The sequence below is a fragment of the Citrus sinensis genome, chromosome 4 (genome assembly GCF_022201045.2).
Source record: "Citrus sinensis cultivar Valencia sweet orange chromosome 4, DVS_A1.0, whole genome shotgun sequence".
Taxonomy (NCBI): domain Eukaryota; kingdom Viridiplantae; phylum Streptophyta; class Magnoliopsida; order Sapindales; family Rutaceae; genus Citrus; species Citrus sinensis.
The window spans coordinates 3,194,761-3,214,680 of record NC_068559.1 but is presented as its reverse complement, the minus strand read 5'-3'; the positions used below and the strand labels follow the sequence as shown (position 1 = coordinate 3,214,680).

The following is a 19,920-nucleotide window of genomic DNA, read 5'->3' as shown; positions in this document are numbered from 1 at the left end:
TATATTTATGTGACTCATCTATTACACGTGTCTAAAGTTTTAAACACTTAAAATTTATATTTTCATGTCAAATTTTATTAAAATAAATTTAAAACTTATAAAATTACAAAAAAAATATACATATATAATATTTAAAAAAATACAAATTTAGGTACTCGGATTAAACCCCGGCCGGATATTTAAAAATTGTGCCGGGTCTGGGCATTGTGATACCCGGACCCGTTTTTGCCAACCCTAGTTCTGACTTCTGTGTTTACACTTTGCTAACCCACCTAGATTTCTGGCAGGGGGCGGCTGAAATGCCTGCATTTTTTTTCATTTATTTAAGGGTCCCTCTAGGATGCTGTAATTTTTTTTTACAGCATGAATAATGTTTAAATTGTGTATCATTGGATTAAATCTAATGGTATACAATATTTTTGCTAAAGCAAAAAATAAAAATAATGGTAAGCACTTTGTTAACCATTTAAGACGTGGAGAAATTTTTGTAAAGTCACTGTGACCACCCTTAGAGTTTGAAGCAATTTCACTTAAATAACATATTTTATTTTAAATTACTTTTCAACTCTCCTTTAAATTTGTATTGTGATAATTTTTTATAAATAAATCTTCAAAAATCTATTACCATTAAGTATAAAATATAATATGAAGTAGGTTATTTAACATAAATCAAATAAATAAATTACAATTACAAAATTTATAAATGATATAATACTAATAAATAACACAACTAAGTACATATACTCAAGTAAACGTCATAGTTACATCAATAAACTCATTGGTGAGATTGCTTGTAACTTAAAAACTATTTAATCACTCATGTTTTAATAAAATTTAAAATCGCATATTAAAATGCTCATTATTTTATATAATACTAAGACCATTGTATAATTGATCATAAAGTATATATTATTTTTGTTTATCTTATAATTAATATTCTTACATGATAGGAATTTCAATTTTGACAAGGCTATATATTTTCATTTTATTTTCAAATATCACTTTGTTAATTTCATAAAAGTTAAATCTAATATATATTCCTAATGAGCCTTAGTTTATGAATCATGAAAGATTTATTTTACTGACATCCTTTGATTGTAATTATAAAATTTTATGTTACTAAGAGTCATTATTTTTATTACGGTAATTACTAGTGACAATGAATAAAATATTACCTCCAATAATATTTACGTGGAAAAAAATAGGAAAGAAAATCTTTTTTATATTTTTATTTACATGGTAGAAAATTATCCAAGCCTTATAAAATTTAACTTTAATAAGCTTGTTTTCATTTTATTTTCAAATGTCACTTAGTTAATTTCATAAAAGTTTAATCTAACAGATATTCCTAATTAACTTTAGTTTATGAATCATGAAAAATTATTTTATTATTATTCTTTGATTGTAATTATAAATTTTTTATGTTACTAAGAGTCATTGCTTTTATTATGATAAGTAATAGTGACAATAAATAAAATATTGCATCCAATAATATTTAATGACAAAATGAGAAAAAAATTCATTGCATGTTTTTATATTTCCATTTTAAAGACATGGATTGGGATACTTGAACTTAAAATTTTGACACAATATTTGAGCCATTAATGTTTTATAGTCTAATGGTTAATATTAAAAGTCAAAACAACATTTTATATTGTCATATCCTCCGCAATTGAATTGCATGAAATTAATAGTTTAATTTTTTGTTAAAAATTTAAATTAAAATATTTCTCACTATATATTTATATAGCCATATATATATTTTTTTCATTGGTGAATAAAATATTTCTCATTTGTTGTGACTCATAATATTACTAATAAAATATATAAAAATATTTTATTACAATAACTTCTATTATCATTATTGTTTAGGTATTAATGGTTTGTAATTAAATTCAGACAATACAAATTATTATAAGACTTTATGTAATATCTTTATATAAAGTATTATTGAAATAACATTACTTATTAATTACATTTTTTAATGCTATTAAATATATTTCTAATACTAAATGTAAAAGTGAAAAAAATGTAAAATTGTAAAGTAAGAGGATTAATACATAATAATTTTAATTCCAAAATTATTTGTATTTCTTTCATTTTTTGATGATTTAAAATATTTATCGATTGATTAGATAAAAAATAATTTAAAATATGAAAAAATATCACAACTTGCAGATTACTTGTTACATAATTACTTATCCATTAAAATTAAATTAAGGGTAAAGATTCTAATATTAAATCTAATGATCCCATTATTGATTGTGGGATTTTTATCCATTATAATATAAATTTTCTTTTATCAATTAATTAAAAATAAAAAATATATATTTACTTGCAACATGAAGATTACATGTTATGATTTAAATAACTAATTTTTTATTCATTATGTCAAATGAATGGTAAACATGAAAACCCTAACATCTAAGAGTCCACAACAATCCTATTATCAATGCTGTAAAAACTCATACAATATTATAGAGAAATCCTAAATAAAAAGCTTAGAGAATAGATATATTAAATTAGTGTTAAAAATAATATATACTTCATAATCAATTATACAACGGTCCTTAATAATAAATAAAATAATGAATATTTTGATATAAGATATTAAATTTTATTAAAATATGTGTGATTAAGTTTTTTTAGATTACAAGCAATCTCACCAATGAGTTTATTGATGTACTTATGACATTTACTTAAGTATATATATTTAGTTATGTTATTTACTAGTGTTATATTATATATAATTAATTTTACAATTGTAACTTATTTATTTGATTTGTGTTAAATAACATACTTCATATTATATTTTATACTTAATGGTAATAGATTTTGAAAGATTTATTTAAAAAAAATTATCACAATATAAATTTAAAGGAGAGTTAAAAAGTAATTTTAAATAAAATATGTTATTTAAGTGAAATTACTTCAAACTCTAAGGGTGGTCACAATTATTTTTCAAAATTTCTCCAAGGTTAACCATCTGTTTACTATTATTTTTATTTTTATTTTTAATACAAATATTATATACCATTAAATTTAATCTAATGATACACAATTAAAATATTATTAATGCTGTAAAAAAAATTACAACATCATAGAAAAACCCTTTATTTAATTAAAAACAAAACAACTGATCTGAAAGCTCAGCGGCAAAGAACAGAACAAAAAGCAGCACACGCTCGCCGCACCCCACGCAGTTACCACCGTTTGTGAGTTTTATTGTTTTTGTAATAATTTCTATGAACTTTTATTTATGTATGACTTGAAGTAGACTATCAATACGATTAATGGAATGAATGGATTATTGGAATATGTAGCATTTTGAGCTCATCTTTGGCATTTTGTAATGTCTGGCGTGTCGGTGCTTTGAAGATTGTTTTTTTCTGATCCAATTAATTGATAGAAGTTATTCGAAGGTTTTCTTCGGATAAGTTTGGCTTTTGGGTTTATGTATTTTGCTGTTTGGTGATTAGCTAAAGTCTAGTTATGTATGAGTCGATTTAGTTTGGTTAGCAGTTCAGTACTTGTATCTGAATGGATGTTCATGTATTGTGTTCAGGATTTAGTTTAGAAAATGGCTGGTGGTCAGGAGAAAAAGCCTATAGCTAAAGCAAAGCCTAAAGCTGATGCGGGCGGTGGTAAGTACTACTGTTAAGGTTCACGAGTGTATGACATTTATGTATTTTGTGCTTGCTGATGCATGTCCGATATCTGTCTGATTTGAGTATTCTCCTAATTCTGTGTTGTTAACTTTTGTAGGAGGTAAGAAGAAGGAGTTGAAGAAAGAAACTGGCTTAGGTCTCTCCTACAAGAAAGATGATAACTTTGGTGAATGGTATTCAGAGGTATGTTTAAGGTGTTTAGTTTTGTACTTTTGAGTTCCTCCAATGATTGTACGTAAGCATATTTCATTGGTTTTAATTATCCTATCAATCACTCATGTTTTTTGGGGGAAAAAAAAAGTATCCTAGCCACTCATCATCTAAAGTAGATCATTTTTTGATATGTAGAGCATCAATATTTGAAAATTTCTGTGGTCAATGCTTGATAGAAATTTGTTAGCAATTTGTTTGGTCAATACTTGATTGAAATTCTGTACTCCTAGTACCGAAATGGAAAAAGATGTTAAAGAAAGAATTCCATTCTGTGGCAGAAGTTAGGAGTTCTCTGAAATAGTTGGCAAAACGGTTTTATCATTTGTACATAAACTCTTGTAGGTAATGTTTAGTGGCTGTTGACTCTAGAGAGATGGTCATCCCTGAATTGGGTTGTATCACCCCTCTTGGTTTATTGCTTCTTTGTCATTTTTTTTGGCTGACCACATATGTTCTGATTCACCTCTACCTTGAGATCTATAATCATGCAGGCATGTGCGTTGGGGTTGCTGGTCCAATGCTTTTGCTATTCACTGAGTTTTGTATTTATAGAGTTCATATACTTGCTTGAAAGCATTGAATCTTAAAATTATTCCTATTCAATCTCTGTAGGTAGTTGTCAATGGTGAAATGATTGAATACTATGATATTTCTGGTTGTTATATCATGAGGCCTTGGGCAATTTCAATTTGGGAGACCATGCAGGTAAGTTTGAAGCTCATTTCTAAGTCCATTAATGTTTATTCTTTTATATCGATACTCTTCCATTCATGAAACTGTTGTTTTGGTTGGAGTATCTGGTTTATTGTGCTTAATAAAGATTTAGATTGAATATCTGTATGATTGACTAATTAATGGTTTCAATATGCAGAAATTCTTTGATGCAGAAATCAAAAAAATGAAAATTCAGAATTGTTACTTTCCTCTCTTCGTATCCCCCACTGTTTTACAAAAGGAGAAGGATCACATTGAGGGATTTGCTCCAGAGGTAAGAGTTTGAGTTCTTTTGCACGATGGTAATATGAAATTTTGGTAACATCTTTTGTGTAGAATTTCATCTATGTGATTCGTATGTCATTTTTCATCTGTCATTTTTAAACTCCTTGGTTACTCTTTTGGAAAATGTTCACTTTAATGTGGAGTGTGACTTACACAGTTACTCTTCCCTTCAGGAACATGTTGGAATGTTCCTTAAATATCTGGGTTGTCTGCTATTGGAAGGAGTACTAGTGATCTAGGTTATAAACATGCATCTCTTGTTTGTGTTGCATGCAAACATTTTATAGAGTTTGTTTTCATTAGAAACTGATCCATATATTTCTTCCCACTTCTACTTTTGTGTTTAGTAAGTAGTATTGTGTTAGCTGCTTTTAGATTGGAGGTGTTTGGTTAAAGAAAACTCCTATTCTATATTGTTTATTAGCTTTTCTTTTAAGAACAATGGAGTTCATTCCTTTACTATATTTTTCTGAAGAGTAATTTGAAAAATGCTATATGGCAAAGGAAAGAAGTATGAACACTGGGATAATTTGTTTTCCAGGTTGCGTGGGTGACAAAATCAGGCGAATCTGATTTAGAGGTTCCTATTGCAATTCGCCCAACTAGTGAAACTGTGATGTATCCCTACTTTTCGAAGTGGATAAGGGGGCATCGTGACTTGCCATTGAAACTTAACCAGTGGTGCAATGTTGTCCGTTGGGAATTCAGCAATCCTACCCCATTTATCAGGTTAGTTTATGTTAATCAGGTTGCTTTCTAGTGTCATCCATTTGATTTTATTTTCAGCATGTTTATAGAAATTGGTTCTGTATTGATGATGAGATGTCTTTGCTTTTAATCAGCAATTTTACTCTAAAGGCTTCAAGTATTCCAAGTTTGCTGGTGATGTGGATCCTTATGGTGTGCTTGCTTATTATTTTTAGTCAGTTTTTTTTTTTTTGGGTAGAATAGTGCATCCCTTTTATTTGTAATGGAAGATGTTTAATATTTATACACTCTATAACCACAACAATTTTGTAAATCTTCTTTCGTTTTTGTTTCGTTTTTTATCTCTTGTTTTGCATATTAGCGTTGATCAAGTATTCATGCAATGGCCTGATGACATTTTTAAGAACCTCCTGGATGAAAACTTCTAGAATCTGGTTAGTTATTTATTGGGCATATTTTTCTTGTTGTAGGAGTCGTGAATTTCTCTGGCAGGAAGGGCATACTGCTTTTGCAACCAAGTCAGAAGCAGATGATGAGGTATGATAGCATACTTGGGGAACTTTTTGCACATAAGCTCTAAAACGCTGATGAAATCTAGATGTACCATATATAGTGTAAAACCTCTATGTATATTCTGGAGGTGGACTAAATTTTATTTTCTTATCTACATTTTTAGTTGTGCCCGTACATGTATTTTAACATTATAATATGGAGAAAATCACTTATGTTTTTAACTGCATTAAATGTCAGCAGCAGCATTGCTTCCTTTCTGCTTTTTCCCTTCATGCCTCTTAGAAGTTCAATTCATGTTGGACATGGCATTTTGTTTGTTGTGGTTAATTGCTGTTGTTTTCAGGTCCTTCAGATATTGGAACTCTACAGGCGTATTTATGAAGAATTCTTGGCTGTTCCTGTTATAAAGGGCAAAAAGAGTGAACTAGAAAAGTTTGCAGGTGGGCTTTACACAACAACTGTCGAGGTAACTAATAATTAACATGCAAACTTTAGTTATCCTGCTCCAAAGATTTAACAAGGTCGAGCCATCTGCATTCATCAATGTGCCTGGGTTGAAAATGTGTATGTTTCGCTGTGCCAGGCATTTATCCCAAACACTGGTCGTGGTATACAAGGTGCAACCTCACATTGCTTGGGGCAAAATTTTTCAAAAATGTTTGAGATAATCTTTGAAAATGAGAAGGGAGAGAAGGCTATGGCCTGGCAGAATTCCTGGGCCTATACTACTCGAACAGTAAGCTTTTGTATATGTTATTTGTTTGAGTTTGATTATTTTCATTTAATGTTTGGTACTTCTAATATTTAGTCTTTTGCATTATTTATTATCTTTGTTTTGAATAGTTCTATGTATTTTAACCTGAAGAAAGTGAATATTTAATATTATGTTCCTTCATCTCTTCAATAACTATTTATTAACGAGTTCAAAATTTGTACAGATTGGGGTCATGGTGATGGTTCATGGGGATGACAAGGGCTTGATGCTGCCACCCAAAGTTGCATCTGTGCAAGTAATTGTCATTCCTGTGCCTTACAAAGATGCTGATACTCAAGGAATTTTTGATGCATGCACTGCAACTGTTGAAAAATTGTGTGAGGCAGGTATTCGTGCTAATTCTGACTTTAGAGACAACTACTCACCTGGATGGAAGTACTCACACTGGGAAATGAAAGGTGTCCCCCTTAGGATTGAAATAGGACCAAAAGACTTGGCAAATGATCAGGTAAGGACAGCCTTTGTTGTTCTCTATGTTTACTTGCACTTCCTTCGATGTTCATTATTTCCTGATATTGCCGCACATATTGCCTTTTCCGTTGCTGGTATGATTGATGAACTGGAAATTTATGCATATCGATTCAATCCACAGGTACGTGCTGTTCGCCGTGACAACGGAGCAAAAATTGATCTGCCTAGGGGCTCCTTGGTCGAGAGAGTAAAAGAACTTCTTGAGGAGGTTCAAGAAAGCTTGTTTGTTGCTGCAAAACAAAGACGAGATGCTTGCATTCAAATTGTAAAAACTTGGGATGAATTTGTGGAGGCTCTTGGCCAAAGGAAAATGATCTTGGCTCCATGGTGTGATGAGGAGGTACGTCAAATTAGAATCGGAACTGGTTATCCTGTGAAACTATAGATGTTGCTTCCTTTAACATTGAACCAGAAGTTCTAAACTTCTAATTGTTACTTATGTTTTATCTTCCAGCAATTCCTTTACCTCATGGTGCTTATTCATTTCATTATTTGATGAGAGCTTTCTTTTAATTGGAGCTTGATCTTTTATAAGAAATTTGCACTTAAATCACACGTGCAATTAAATTTTTCTGTTCATATTGCAGTTAACTCTGTGTTATAATGAATTATTGTTCTGAATATGCCCGCTCTTGGGGCAGGGAGTGCATATTTTTCCCAATTTTTGTGTTGTCTGTTAATCATTTTTCTTTCTCTGTGTCGTTTCTGTAGGAGGTGGAGAAAGATGTGAAAGCACGTACCAAGGGTGAGATGGGAGCAGCTAAGACCCTTTGTTCCCCATTGGAGCAGCCGGAAGTCCCTGAAGGTACTGTCAGTTGGAATTGAAATCTGTTTAAGTACTACGGGGCAGATATTGTTTCTCTTTTAAGTTGAATACAACTAAAACAGAGGGCTTCTGTTATTCTTTAGCGAATTTCCAGAAAAGTTGAAACAAGACTTGTGCGTTCATTTTAATAGTTCATGTTCTCATATTTTCTTAATATTTGAATTTATTAATTTATTGATTTGTTTTTTCAAAATTTGGTAGGCACTCTATGTTTTGCTTCTGGGAAGCCTGCAAAGAAGTGGACCTATTGGGGCAGGAGTTACTAGATTTTGACTCTCGGAAAGCTGACATAACATTTTAATCTATACTAGTTTGAGGTGTGTCTGATTTCTTTAGTGTTGGAGCATCTGGATTGAACTGCAGAAGTTGCAATAGGATAACTTTTTATTTTCACTGGGATTGATCATTGATGAGACACTCACATTCAGTTTTGTTTTCTTAGATTGTATTTTTTTTCATTATGTGGCTTTCATTTGAATAATTGTTCTAGCCATGAGCAAACGGGTGACTCCATGATTGTGGGATTTTGCCACTATCATGTCATATGCCAAATTCCTCCCCACCACTGGTATCCTTTCAGCTCAATTTTGTTGTTGAATTATACTTTTTGTTGATTTCATGTGATAAAACTTGTATATTTTGCAGAAATTCCCTAGTGGCAGATTTGATGCTATTGGATTAAATTCATTTGAAAGCATAAAATCTAAGAATCCACAAATCAGCATGAGATATTGAGATGATTATGTTAAAACAAATGCAACTGCAAATAGAATAATAGATATCATAACAAAAGATCATAAATATTAAAATCTATGAACAATACATGTCCAGGACAGCCCATCACTAAACAATTCATGCTCAGGCTTCGGTGAAGACATAAAATACCAGTAGAATCATCAAATAGAATAGTTATTGAATGCAAATAAAAACAACCCAAAGAACCACTTTAGAAGAAATCTCTAGAATTCTCCCGTTTCTAATAATGCTCGGAATCCAAATATTTGAGTCTCAATACTGTGTGTCATTCATCTATTGAATGATTAATTTCATAACTTGTATTAGATCATCCAATAGATGAATACTACATCAGTTGTGACATTAAAGAGGAACTCAGACACTGGGATATCTAGCATTGCTCCTCCTGCATTATAGATAACTCATAGGGTATGTTTGGCGGGCGGGTCTACAAGGGTCTGTCTTGTAATATAAATTCAGACCCGTGTTTGGCTGCAAAAAACAATTGCATGGTTTGGAAAGATTGTGCGGCAATTGAGGTGCAAGTAAGACCCGCCTACCCATGCGTGTCTAAATTGCACATCTCTTTTTTCTATTTTAACTATTATTTATATTAGTTATTAAATTCAATACAAATCAAATATAATATTTCTTTAACATATTAATTTATGTTTAATTAATAAATAAGAAAAGATGCTGAAATCTACTGCAGATAATTATACTTTTATTAATAAATCTAAATAATAAATTAACTTAATATTAAAATATTATTAAATTCATATAATATTTATTTAAAAAATAAATAAATAATAGCTATTTAATATTATTAAATAATAAAAATATATAATACATTCCATACTCTACCAAACGTGATACTATATTATTTAATACATTCCAATACAATACATTTTATTATAATCCAGTATAGTCCAATACAATGCGGCACACCAAATGTACCCATAAGGACTTATTTGTAAATGAAGACTGAACAGGAACAATTCTGGATGTCATTGTCCGCTGATATTGTAACTCTGGCTGCAGCTTGTGGCATACCGGTGCCTTCAGCTTTTCGGCAAAATTGAAGCAACCAAAACAAAAGGGCATTAAGGATTTTTTGTCAAATAAATCTATTGAACAAAAGGAAAATACAGCATGTGAACTTATTCGATCAGTGAAGATTGAAACTCTGGAACGAGAGAAAAAAAAAACTTACCACAAATTGGAGTCAATGCTATAATCAGATTCTAATTGGATATACCTGCTTATCCAACTGCTTCAATGGAAAATACAGTAATTTTTCAATTGGAAAGTAACAGTCCGTATCAAATCAGTTTAAAAAAAATAACTGATAATTTAATGCCAGATCAATTTGGAAAAGAAAAAAAAGAGAGAGAGAGAGAGAGAATGGAGATATATATTAAGAATTAAATATAACAACTCTTCCGGAATACGCACAAACCCCCAAACAATCAACACGACGACAGCCGGCATTCGAGCTACGCCACCCCACCGTTTCCCTAAATTGAAATATCATGGTATTATTTTCAAACTTTCGTGGACTGTTAATTCTGAACTTGGGCGCTATAGAATTAGACTTAGGATAGATGATGCTTGTTTCGAATCCGCTCGATTATTTTGCTGCCTTTGTTCAATAATATTGCTCGTTTCTATTGTTGCTTACACGGTTAGTTTATTGTTAGTTAGGATAATGGATATACAATTTGTAAAAATTCGAAATTGATTTACCGCTAGTATTACTATCGTTTTAGATTTTTTTCGGCCATAGCTGAACATGATTATAATCAGGAAATTTTACTTTCGCAAGGCAACGAGAATCATAATTGTTACGCTGATTCACATTCCAAATAAAACCCTATGTATATGTTGATGTATGTTTATCCTTTTGTCAGGACCCTCGGCCGTTCCGAAAGGCATCGGCACGGTTCTGTGATATGAAAGAACAAGAAGATGATGATAATGATGATGATGATGGGGAGATGCTGAATAAGAAGAAACTCGAATTCCTCGGTGGATTTGATGCTTCTTTCAGAGAGCAGACACCCTATGACATGCTACTCTTTTCTGACGATAAGCAGCCTCCTCTTCCTGCGCACAAAGCCATACTCGTAATTCTGCCATACTCGTAATTCTGCCATACTCGTAATTCTTTCTCTGTCTTTAATATTTCTCTTTTATATATTCATAGCTAGTTAGCAACTTCAATCACTATATGATGAGCAATTGAGCACGCAGCACAATTTTGTTACCAGTGTTGAAATTTTTGTATAACAAGTCAATGCCACCTCATCATAAGGTGAGCAACATTGTCCATGTCCATATGACATAGGAATCTGGACTCTGAAATTTTCAACTCTGATGAATATGCAAGCATCGAATTGAGCATTTTCTTTTTAGCAAATTTTTGCACTAGATTAACAAAATGCATATGCTTGCAGGGTAGGATGAATTTTTTTTTTTTTTTTGCCCCCTTGTGATTGGTTTTAGTGTATATATATACATTGTGTTAGACCTATATGTATTTGCTAAAATGATACTGTTTGTATGTGTTATGTAGTCTGCAAGATCAAACTACTTCAAGAAAGTAATAAATAAGTTGTCGGATGGTACTCGGAAGCTCCCTGAGAATCGCGAAGAGCTTAAGCTTCTTCTAGATTTTCTCTACACAGGGAGCTTGCCTGAGGAGAAGCTGGAGAAGCACTCGCGTACATTATATCGTGCATCCCAAAAGTATGAAATCGGCTACTTGATGGAGATCTGTGAGAGGTATTTTCTCAGGTCTTTGAACCCTTCAAATGCTCTTGAGTATCTGAGTATCGCAGATGTTCGCCGAAATCAAGCTTTGATGGCTGCTGCATTGGGCTTAATTGTAAAAAATATGGACGGCATAGCTTTCACTAAAGAATATGAAGACTTTGCATCCAAGTATCCGGATTTGAGCGTGCTGATTACAAGGGAACTTTTGAACAGCAAAACATCTTTGGGGTGGGTGAAATGAGGGTTTGTGTGATGTTAATGCATTGAACCATGACCTAATTTTGTATTCTTGTCTTGGTCTTATTAACAATTAATTTTCTTTGAGAGTGACGATGGTTGTTTTATCAAGATCTTGATCTGTGATGGTCCTTTTTCCTCCTCCTGGTGTGGGGATTGGTGTTCCATCCGGATCTTGGTGTGTTTTTTTAGTTTCTTTGAGCCATTACATTACACTATGGGGCAGATATTGTTTCTCTCCAAGTTGCATAAATACTTAAATAAAACTAAAACAAAGGGCTTCTTTTATTCTATGTTGAATTTCCTTAACAGTTGAAAGGAGACTTGCGCAATATTACATGCTCCCATATTTTCCAAAAACGTTTATTTATTGATTCTCCGAAAGCTGATGTAAAATTTACCCTTTATTTATTTGAAATGAGTCTGACTTCTTTAGTGTCCGCGCATCTGGATTGAACTACGGAAGTGCAATATGATAAATATCTTTCATATAATTTTTACAAGTATTGATCTTTGATCAGACATTGGCACCTAGTTTTGTTCTCTTAGGGCTGTTTGTTTGTTTGTTTGTTTTTTTTGACTTAATGACTTAATTGATTTTAATTAGTTAAGTCATTAAGTCTTTTTGTTTTTTCAACTTAATGAAAATTTTCAGCCATTAAGTCATTAAACTATTAAACTAATTTTTTTTAGCTTTTTGGTTAATCTAAAAAGTCTTAATAATATCATTAAAAGATATTCTCCAAAATATTCTTATATAATTAATTATTTTTTATCTTTACGTGAATTAAATTTTATAATTAGCATTATTACGATAATATATAATGGTAGACTATAATTATTTTTATCTTTTTATTTTCTTCACATTAGCATTATTTATCTTCATAATTTTTTATGAATATTTTTCATATAAAAACATCATAAACTATAATAAAATTGATTAACATATATAATATAGAATATTAAAGAGTTGTATTCAATTGAATATGATTTATGTTATGATAATTTATTATCTTATTTATATTCTTTGAGATGTTTATTATTTGTTTAGCATTTATAATTTGTAAGGGCATAAATTTAAAAATATTAGTTTTTAGATTTTTTAAATTAAAAAAATAACTTAATATTTAATTTTTAACAATTCAGATACAAAAAAAAAACACATAATTCAGATTCAGATATTCAAAATTTAGATTAATTCAAGTCTATTCACATTTTAGACAAAAAAAAAAGAAACAAATGCCACCTTAGTTTGCATATTTTCATTATCCGGCTTTTATTTGGATAATCTTCAAGCCGTAGGCAAACGGTGAGTATAGAGTCAGGATTATGCAATTTTCTCAACTATCTTGTCGTATCCCATGCAAATTCTTGTCGCCACTGATATCCTTTCAGCTCATTTTCATTCTCGGATTATATACTTTTGTTAATTTCATGTGATTAAACTTCTTATGTACTCTGTAGAAATTCCCAAGCGGTGGATTTGGTGCTATTGGATTAAATTCATTTGAAAGAATAAATCTTGAATTTGAGCATCTTACGATGCAGAAGCTTTTCCGGTGCTGGCATCGGATCATCCTCCAGCTCGGTATTACAAAAGCTCAAGTGGGTTACACTTTAAGGAAATTGGCTTTCGACCAAAAGAATATGCGAGTGCTCAGGCATCTGGCATTCATTCTCAAGCTTCAATGACTCAAGGCAACTCAACTTGCCAAGGCTTCTAGACAGCCCAGAGTGATAATAACCTTTTTTTTCCCAAATTCTTCAAACCCTCGAATAAGCGCTACCCAAATTCTTCAAACCCTCTCAAATATTCGAAGGCTATCCACTCCACTCACATTTCGTGATGGATAGACTAGCTCCACTCAATTATTTGATAATTGAGGGAGGATTGTAAATAACCCCCATAAATACTTTTATGGAAGTTCGAACTCTTGCACTCAACATTGTAAATGCAAGGACTCTTCCACTGAACCAAAGGCTCATTGGTAGAGTGATAATAACTTAAATCTCCACTTATTCGGAGACTTTGAAGATTAGGTATTCTGCCCAAAATATCCGGGGTACAATCTCTGGCATGTAAGGCTGATATGAAAGTGCGACTCTCCAGAGAGTTGCAATATTTACCTGGATGCGCAGGCAGACTGATGTAACCAAAATTTAGATGCCTCAGTTTTCGCATCTTCCAAAATTCATCCGGCACACATTCTATGAACCTCAATGGCATGTCTAGAGTGTAAAGGCTCGGACGATAGCATAATGATGAAGGAAGGCTTTTAAGGGAAGGAATATCCAACATCAGATGCTTCAAAAAATGTAGATTTTCAAATCCGTTCGAATTTGAACTTTTTGCAAATATTGTCCCCATCCACGGGGGCAAGATGGCCTCTCCGTGGGCTAATTTGCAGCAAGGAATGGAGGTACGTGTCAGAAGAATGCTCTAACGAAATGAAATGCTCAAACGAAATGAAACCAGACATTACAAATTCGAGAAAAGAAACCCGCTTAAAATTTTTCCATGATTCAGTAGCTTCTAGTAGTTGTCTCTCAGTTACTTCACGACAAAATTCCACTTGTTCAGCAATTGCTAATAGCAAAACCCATGTAAAAGGACTAGGAACAGAGCATTCTTTGGCTGTACCTCAGCAGTCGACTCACAATTGTCTGGTATAAAAGCTTCAGCTATCCACAACTGATACAATTGTCTGGTCTAGACCTCAAATGATTCAGGAAAGATAGAAAATTATAGCCAGCACAGCTTCAAGTGTGAAGGTAACGTCCACAAACTGTACATTAGAGGATAATCTAAGTGCTCCTCCACCTCCTGCTTAATACTCTCTAATGGCTTACTTCCATAGTATAAAATAACCAAAGGCCACCCATCGTACCTAGCTCTTAATTTTCCTTTAGGGGGCACTAAATCAAGACGAATCTTCTCACCATTTTCCAATCGGCAGGAGCTGGGACTGACAACATCAATTAGGGCTGTGAGAATTCTACTTCCATTTTGATGTCCGGGAGAGCTTCCTTAAGAAAATCCCATATCTCACCACACATCCTGAACCACAATCAAATACCTCTTGTTTTTGAGGTAATAGTGAAGAGTGTTTTTCTTCATTTCGAAATCTTTATCCAAAAATTCACTCAGCGCAGATAGAGGCATTAAAGACTTCATTATGGCATCCACATCATGTCAAAACTGAGCTGATAATACTCCGAAGCACAACAATCAAAATAATTCTTCATATGACTGCTTTTATAAGCCTCTCCAATGAAAGCAGTTCTACCAAATCCCATGGTATCAATAATTGCAACCAGTGAAAGCTGAGACTGTCCCTCTATCAATAGATACAGCAACTCTTCCATCTTATCCTCCAAATCCAAATCACCTTGTTATCCCAAGAAAGTCCACGAAATTTATCTATCATTTGATTCGGCTATGTCATTGAGATTGAATGGGCTGGGTGGAGCTTATTGCGCTAGCTACAGTGATCTTAAACTGGAGTGGTGAAAGATCATCACATAACTCCTCGGAGCAAGAACGGCCACTTTTACTTCCACCCATTTGCATTTGCTAATGTGTTAATGACTTTCTCGCATTTACGGACCAAGTAATTGATTTCTCTCATAAACAATTCAGCGACAAAACTTCCTGGAGGAAGCTCAATTAGTTCATATTGATGGTCTGTTAGAAAATAAGCAATGATTTCAATATCTCTACGAAGGTTCTGAATATATTCCTTAGCTGCTGCATCCAGCACCATTACTTCTTCTTCACCAGCTAACAGCCTCCTCGACCTCTCCGAAAAACATCTCAAGTTGGCCTCCATAGTTCCCCCTTTCCACTAGCAAATAGAGGTAGAGCACTGCATGCTCATTTGATAAAATCACCATAATCACTTGTTCCTTTATGAATGACATCTACTTTTGAATAAACAGTTATCTATTAAGATTAAAGAAACTACTAAAGTCTTTGTTTTAAAATTGTCATGTTAGATTAAGTTTGGCATGCCATATTAGATTGAACTAATTATTAGGATTAAATTGAATTAGATTTGATTGGATTAGATTGAATTATATAATATTGTATTATGTGTGGTATAGTATCGGATTGAACTATGTTAAATTATATTTGAATGAAATTAAATAACATTTAAGTTGACATTCAAATATAAATATGAACTATTGATGAATATTTAATAATAAAGCAATTATTAAAATTAATTTAAAGGACAACTAATAAAAAATCAATTAGATATTAGGCAATTATAATTATAGTAAACAAAATATAAATTTAATTTAAAAATTATTTTAATGTTTAATTTAATTTTTTAAACATATTTTAAATATTTTTTATTTTATGAAAATCTTACCAAATAATATATACAAAAGCAACTAATTAGTGGTATTATTAATTTTCATGATTAATTTTAATATAGTGATTATTAAATTAAATATTACATTAGATATGGTTAATTAAATAAATAATTATTCTTAAAATTAATCCTAACTAAAACCCAAGTGTAAATTGGGATTGCTACTCCCATGATTTTATAACTAAATTCAAATTTAGTGCCCTAATCTAATCTGAAGTGAAGCTTGTCAAACATAGGATAAATAATTGATCCTATGTTTGGAATGTGATTGACAACAACATTCTGGAAGTTCTTCATCTGGTTTTGGATTGCTAGAACTGTCCAAAAAATTTCTGATCTGCTGCCCTTGGTGTTGTTCACTAGCTGAACCACCTCTAAACAATCAGACTCAATAATCAAAGAGGATACATCCGCACTTCTTGTCAGCTGAAGGCCCCAAAGCACCGCCTCTGCTTCAGCCAAGCTAACTGACCCCTTTAGGAGGTTCTGATTTACCCCAGCCACAACTATCTTTCCATTAGAGTCTCTAATCACAGCCCTCACTCCTGCACTCAGATTCTGTGAATTAATAGCAACATCCACGTTAACTTTAAAAACATTCTCTGGGGGGGGGGGGAGCCACTCATGCTGTTTCTCTTTTCTGAAGATAGAGATGTGAGCTTGCTGAGGCTTCCTAACTCTCTGAAATGCTGTCAATACAGACTCCGCTTTAGCAGTTGAGATAATAGGATTAATCTCCCTGCCATCGAAGATACATTTGTTTCTAGCATACCAGGCAGACCAACACAGAGCTACCATTAATTCCAGATTTGATTTCCTCAGCTCCTTAGCCATATTTTGCAGAGTGCTAAAAATGTCCTGAGAATTAGCTTCTAAGCTAGGGGCTGAAAAGGGGGATTGGAGCCAAATCTTTCTTGCTGCCTTGCACTCCAAGAGAGCATGGCTGATAGTCTCAACACTTATTTTGCATCGCTTACAAGTTGGCTCCTCCACTACCTTTCTTTTCCACAGATTTTCCGCCGATGGAAGTAGATTATTTGAGTCCCTCCACATGAAAATTTTAAGCTCCTCAGGCTGCTCCAGTGTCCAAAGGGCACTCCAGTACTTGTTGGAAGCCTCTGTGCAGCTGGTGGAATCTGAAAATTTTGATCTCAATGCTAGCTGGTACCCACTATTGACAGAGTAGTTCCCTCTTTTGTCGTAATGCCAAAGCACTTCATCTTCTGCTTTCTCAGCTGGGAGGGAAATCTTGAGGATCTCTGCTATGTCTGCATCCATGAAGTGCTGTCGAAGCTTTATTTCATCCCATTGATTATCAACCTTAATTAAGTCTGCAACAACTGAGCTTACAGGCAATGATGGAGGGAAGATAGGTCTGAAGGTCTCTGGTCTTGGCAGCCAGTTATCCAAGAAAATTGCTATCTTCTTGCCATTACCTATCCGCCATCTCATACCTTCTTAATCACATGCCTACCCTACATGATGCTTCTCCAAATATACGAGGCATTGGCTCCTTCCTTCGCACATAGAAAGCTGGAATTCCTGAAATATCTTGCTTGAAGGACTCTTGAGACTAGCGAATTTGGGTACTGCAGTAACCTCCATGCTTGCTTAGCTACCAATGCTTGATTGAAGCAAGTGAACTCTCGAAATCCTAGCCCCCCTCTAATCTTTGTCTGGCTGAGCTTCTCCTATTTCCGCCAATGGATTCCGCGCTTATCCCCTTTCGAGCCCCACCAGAACTTCGCTATAGCTCGCTGAATATCATCACAAAAGCCTCTTGGGAGCTTGAAAACACTCATTGCATACGCCGGAATTGCTTGGGCTGCTGCTTTGATCAGAACTTCCTTCCCCCCACTAGACAACATTTTATGCTGCCATCCTGCAATCTTGCTCAACACTTTCAGTTTGATGTCGTTAAAGAACCCCATCTTCTTTCTCCCAAGCATTGATGGAAGACCGAGGTATTTCTCGTGCTTTGAGACTATATTTAGATTAAAGATACCCCTTATAGCAGCCCTTTGATGCTCTGGAATTTTGCCACTGAAGAATAATGAGGATTTCTGGAAATTAAAAATCTGCCCTGATGCTGCAGTATATTTATCAAAAATTCCTTTTAAATGCCTGCATTCAGCCACTGATGCACGAGAGAAGACCAAGCTGTCGTCTGCAAACAGCAGGTGAGTAATTGAAACTTCCCGCGCAAATTTGAGACCTCGAATTAGCTGGTTTTGTTCTGCCAAAACCAACAAATTGGAGAGAGCCTCTGCACAAAGGATAAAAAGGTATGGGGATAGTGGGCAGCCCTGTCGCAAGCCTCTTTCCAGCTGGATCATTCCTTTTGGCACACCATTAATAAGCACCGAGAATGAAGTAGAAGTAACACATCTCATTATCAAAGCTACCCAATTACTAGGAAACCCCATCTTTAACATAGTTTGTTCCAAAAAAGGCCACTCAACTCTGTCATAAGCCTTACTTATGTCCAATTTTAAAGCCACAAGTTCGTTCTTCTTCCCTTTGCTATGCCTTATTTTATGAAGACATTCATAACCAATAATGACATTGTCGGTAGTGAGCCTATTGGGGATGAATGCACTTTGCATAGGGGAGATGATTTGGGAAAGGATCGGCTTCATTCTATTTACAATGGCCTTACCTACAACTCTATAAATAACATTACAGAGGCTGATAGGTCTATAATCACTCACTTTCCTAGGATGTGCAATTTTTGGAATCAAAGAAATAAAAGTGTGATTGAGGGTAGATGGGTTACCTTGCTCATTAAGGACATTAAGGCACGTTGAGATCACTCCGTTACGGACAGATTTCTAATGCTTCTAAAAGAAGGCAGCTGGAAGACCATCAGGCCCTGGGGCCTTTGTGGGACACAGGTTGGCAAGGGCTTCCTCAACGTCTTCAGCAGTGAACGACGTCTCCAGCTGAACATTCATCTCCGGAGTTACTTTTGCAGTCATGCCTTAAAGGGTTGCTTGGATTTGGCTCGGAGTCGGGCTGGAAGTAGTGAATAGCTCTTGGAAATGGCTGCAAATCTCCTCATCTATTTCATCCCTTTCCTTCAACCAAATGCCTTGGTCGTTTTCAATCCCCCACACCTTGTTCTTCCTTTTGCGGGCAGATGCTTTAGCGTGAAAATACTTCGTGTTCTTATCCCCTTCTCTAAGCCAGTTAGCCCTCGAACGCTGTTTCCAGTAAATCTCCTCATCAACTAGCATAAAGTTAATATGACTTTCCAATCTCCTAATTTCCTAGCCATCATCCAGCTTTGAATTCCCTCTCATAGCATCCTGGAGGCTCTGCATCAGCTTTTCTTACTTTCTTTGCCTACCATTAAATTCGATTTTGCTCCAAAGTTTTAGCTGGGCCAAGGAAGATTTGGCTGTTCGCTGAAATTGCTGAACAAGGGATTCCCAAGCTCTAGCCCCATACCGACTCCACTCTTCCTGGACTATACTCCTACAGCATTCGTGGGAGCTCCACATATCCTCATAATAATCTCGGGGGAATGATTTGCCCGCATTTCTCGAATTTTTGCTTCGCTCATAGAATTCTAGAATGATTGGGCAGTAGTCCGAAGACTAGTTCACAAGATTTATGCCTACA

The 19,920-nt window shown here is 33.8% G+C and overlaps 3 protein-coding genes across 4 annotated transcripts; 2 read left to right on the top strand and 1 right to left on the bottom strand.

Annotated features, from left to right (window-relative positions):
* Nucleotides 1–3,071: 3,071 nt before the first annotated feature.
* LOC102619621 (proline--tRNA ligase, cytoplasmic-like) lies at nucleotides 3,072–8,758 on the top strand. 2 transcript variants are annotated; one of them, XM_006485950.4, is made up of 13 exons: nucleotides 3,072–3,215; nucleotides 3,566–3,644; nucleotides 3,766–3,851; nucleotides 4,494–4,586; nucleotides 4,753–4,869; nucleotides 5,422–5,609; nucleotides 6,059–6,125; nucleotides 6,445–6,567; nucleotides 6,685–6,837; nucleotides 7,040–7,324; nucleotides 7,469–7,687; nucleotides 8,059–8,152; nucleotides 8,375–8,758. In XM_006485950.4, exons 2-13 carry the CDS (start codon nucleotides 3,581–3,583, stop codon nucleotides 8,437–8,439), a joined length of 1,554 nt encoding a protein of 517 aa, XP_006486013.1. In that variant the 5' UTR covers nucleotides 3,072–3,215; nucleotides 3,566–3,580; the 3' UTR covers nucleotides 8,440–8,758. The 2 variants fall into 2 exon arrangements, with proteins under 2 accessions (XP_006486013.1, XP_006486014.1); XM_006485951.3 differs by lacking the exon at nucleotides 3,072–3,215 and adding an exon at nucleotides 3,338–3,422.
* Nucleotides 8,759–10,475: 1,717 nt separating this feature from the next.
* LOC112499013 (BTB/POZ domain-containing protein At3g56230-like) lies at nucleotides 10,476–12,293 on the top strand. Its single transcript, XM_052439751.1, has 3 exons — nucleotides 10,476–10,592; nucleotides 10,819–11,034; nucleotides 11,484–12,293. Exons 2-3 carry the CDS (start codon nucleotides 10,861–10,863, stop codon nucleotides 11,922–11,924), a joined length of 615 nt encoding a protein of 204 aa, XP_052295711.1. The 5' UTR covers nucleotides 10,476–10,592; nucleotides 10,819–10,860; the 3' UTR covers nucleotides 11,925–12,293.
* A 4,204-nt stretch (nucleotides 12,294–16,497) lies between these two features.
* LOC127901761 (uncharacterized) lies at nucleotides 16,498–17,748 on the bottom strand. The gene has a single exon (XM_052439337.1). It carries the CDS (start codon nucleotides 17,746–17,748, stop codon nucleotides 16,498–16,500), a length of 1,251 nt encoding a protein of 416 aa, XP_052295297.1.
* Nucleotides 17,749–19,920: the final 2,172 nt, after the last annotated feature.

Coding starts and splice junctions, on each gene's coding strand:
- LOC102619621 (XM_006485950.4), top strand. CDS start 3,581: ATGGCTGGTGGTCAGGAGAAAAAGCCTATAGCTAAAGCAAAGCCTAAA. Junction 3,852..4,493: donor TTGGTGAATGGTATTCAGAG/GTATGTTTAAGG, acceptor CAATCTCTGTAG/GTAGTTGTCAATGGTGAAAT. Junction 8,153..8,374: donor GCAGCCGGAAGTCCCTGAAG/GTACTGTCAGTT, acceptor AAAATTTGGTAG/GCACTCTATGTTTTGCTTCT.
- LOC112499013 (XM_052439751.1), top strand. CDS start 10,861: ATGAAAGAACAAGAAGATGATGATAATGATGATGATGATGGGGAGATG. Junction 11,035..11,483: donor CTGCGCACAAAGCCATACTC/GTAATTCTGCCA, acceptor TGTGTTATGTAG/TCTGCAAGATCAAACTACTT.
- LOC127901761 (XM_052439337.1), bottom strand. CDS start 17,748: ATGAGATGGCGGATAGGTAATGGCAAGAAGATAGCAATTTTCTTGGAT.